General features: G+C 40.5%; 1 protein-coding gene across 1 annotated transcript in view; it reads right to left on the reverse strand.

Annotated features, from left to right (window-relative positions):
• The window catches only part of DTNBP1 (dystrobrevin binding protein 1), a 70,363-nt gene extending 70,038 nt beyond the window's left edge, over positions 1 to 325 (reverse strand). Inside the window, exon 1 of the mRNA XM_009637945.2 lies at positions 247 to 325. Within this exon, the coding sequence (XP_009636240.2) occupies positions 247 to 263 (17 nt within the window). The 5' untranslated portion in view covers positions 264 to 325. The remainder of the gene's footprint in view (positions 1 to 246) is intronic.
• Positions 326 to 3,023: the final 2,698 nt, after the last annotated feature.

The raw sequence follows: 3,023 nt of genomic DNA on the forward strand, positions 1-3,023 counted from the left end.
GGGGGGGGAGGGGAGGGCGCGTAAGGACACGAGCCTCCTCACAAAGTTAGGGACGGTGCGGGGCTGCCGGGGAGCTTCTGGGTCCCCAGTTTTGCGTTCCCGGTGTGCGAGTAACGCCGGTTGGAACCGCCTTTAAAGCCCGGGGCGTTTCAAGGGTAGGTTTTGAGAAGCACGCGGATGCCTGAGGTTGCAGCTACAGGCTTTTTAAAGACCGCAGTAAGCTCCTTGGCAGGTCGGGACCCTCACCTTAACGATTTGGGCATCAGCTGTAAGAGTGTGAACTCGGGGGATCGGGCTTCGCCAACAGAGCCTTGGAAGCACAACGGCTGGGCCTCCCTGGGGTTGCTGGGTTCTCGGGGTGAGGGGTAGGTGATAACCTTCCCAAGTCCTCGCAAAGCAGGCAGTTGAATTGAAGTTTGTCTGTGTGGCCCACTGCAGTTTTCTTTGGAGACTGCCAGGCATGTGTAGATTATAGTGACTTTTAAAAAAAAAAATGGGGAAAAAAAAAAAAAAAGGGGCTGTTAGTCATTACAAAGTGTATATAATGCAGTGCAAAGTTTTAATTGAGCTTCTAAGTACTATCTGTTTAAATAATTACTGTTATAAGTTATTTGACTAATCTTGAGGCAGTTTAAGTGGAACCATACCTTTTCAGAACAATTGGCTGGTCTTTCTGGATGGCTGTATTTACAGTCACAGCCTTAGGAAGACAGCCTCCCACCCTACTTGTTTTCAGTTAGTATTTGAGGAACGTGCACCCAGGATTTAGATGAATCTGGGGAATCTTCAATTTCCATTTAATTGAGACTTTTTGCATAAAGCAGCTGAGATTTCAAAGTCAAAATATTGTATTTGTTGACAAATTCAGTTTTGGTTAAAAGTTCAAGAAAAATTAAGTGGAGAGCACTGAAAGAATCTGTTACAAGGAGAATATGCAGAGGGAGGCTGTTGGGTGTGTCATTTGATACTGCAAAGTATACTCAGCGTGGTTTGAGGTACATTCAGTCAACTGGGAAACTGACTGGATAATCCCATTCACTGTCTGCTTGTGCACTTTTAGAAGAACATGGGACCTATAGGTTTTTCCTGATGTGGCTTATTGAAAACCAGTATTGCCTTAATACAAGTTAAAAACACCTGCTAAAAGAAAAATTACTGGGTTGATCATTCCAAGCATTGAAGCTGATGGAGCTTGCTTCGTCTTGAGGTCAGAAAGACTGTTTTCGTGACAGACTCCATATGAAGTTCTGTAAAAAAGCATATGACATTTAGACAGTATTTTTCTCTTGCTTGGCCTAACAACAATATCTGAAAGTAGAGACTTTCCACTTCCCTGGATAGTTAGCTCTCCAGACTTAAGAGGAGAAGGACTTGAATCAACAAGTTTTTTCTGATGTACTCACAGACACGCATTACACATGCTGACCAAAGCTGTCCAGTCTGGCCTTAGCTAATATCTATGTTACGGGAATTAAAGTTTTCAGAAAATAAGGCAGGGGTTTTAACCTTTAATTTTCACCTTTCCCTTGAGAAGATGCATTATTTTCTTCTGTGTTACATATTTTTAATTTTCCTGTGAATGTTTTTGTCAGCGGTGGCTCTAATATTTCACACCGAGTAAGCACTTTTAGATTCCATTGCTTCTTTTGCAGTTAAAAAGAAACTGTTCAAGGACTGCTGCCTTGCACAATTTCATTGCCATCTCTGTGTAGAATTTGGGAAAAGAAATGTGTTGAGATAGTGTTAACAGTAACAGTAATCCTAGAAATACAGGAGTGAAAGAGACTTCTGAAAGCACATGGTATGCTCAAGGGCCGTGGTGAATAATAAATACTCTATGTAGGGTTTTGTTTAACTGGTTCTTAGGAACTTAAAATGAAGGTGATTCTGCAAACTCCTTAAGTTATCAGCTCACATGTTTAGCTTGATACTCTTTTTTGTTGTTGTTGTTTCTAGAGTGAATAAGCCCAGTTATTTTTTTTTCCCTTATAATCACTTGCCAAACTTCCTATTCTTGTTGGTCTGATCTGGACATTCCCCAGTTTGTCTAGAAAGTGCAGAGCTATAGCATTTCCATCACTGAAGCTGAATTACATGGCTTCATCCTGACCCCTACACAAGTTACATATTTATACTAATTAATATTAATGCACTATAGCAATTAATTTAACAAACAGCATTTATGTGGCATGACAACTGTTCATCTGCTCGACCTAGCATAGATTATTACTTCTTCGGACAGCAAGGCAAGCTTCTGAGACAGGAACAGATCCTTCAGGTGTTAAGTCAACACAGTGCCACCTAAAATTTTGTCAGGGGGTTTGTATCAAGTTTTCTAGAGGTAAAATTGATGCTAAATAACTTTTTAATATCAATTACCTGTTCTGCTCATTTAGTAATTAAGAGTTCACAGCTGGTTATTTGAGCCAGGACTTCCTAGTTTATTCTTCTGCTTCTCTAATGCTAGCACAGGTAAAATCTTGTGCAAGTGTTCTGTAAGTGTACTGGTCCCTACAACAAAAGCGTAAGCTTTCTATGCTTTGCACATCTATAAGGAACAGTGATATATAAGTCAGTAGCAATAAATACTTAAAGCAAAAAGCACAAAATGTATTTGACTGGATAACCCTACAGGTTATCTTTATTTTTCTAGATCAGCCACCCTTAGTGGCATAAATTAGGCAACATTTCTGTAACAGCTTAAGCAGACCGAAGTCATCCCTAGTCCTGCCTTTGCATGATTCCACCTTTTCCTAGGCTTTAGTGACCCCGATTTAGGTTGACTTAATACATTAAGACTGCTGTGAGAGAGTGATAAGGGAGTGATACTGCAAAGAGACTAAGCTCATCCCCATTAAGCTCTGCATTGAAAGTTGTGTTTAAATATGTCCCCATTTTGCTGATCTGATGTGAAATTTAGTTTGTTTAGGAGTCTCTGTGGCCTGTGTCTTGATCTCTGCTTTTGAGTGCAGTAACCTTGATAGCCTCCAATATGACATTTCTAAACTGACCAGAAAGAGTAA

Source organism: Egretta garzetta, unplaced genomic scaffold (assembly GCF_000687185.1).
Source record: "Egretta garzetta isolate BGI_Z169 unplaced genomic scaffold, ASM68718v1 scaffold14, whole genome shotgun sequence".
Lineage (NCBI taxonomy): Eukaryota > Metazoa > Chordata > Aves > Pelecaniformes > Ardeidae > Egretta > Egretta garzetta.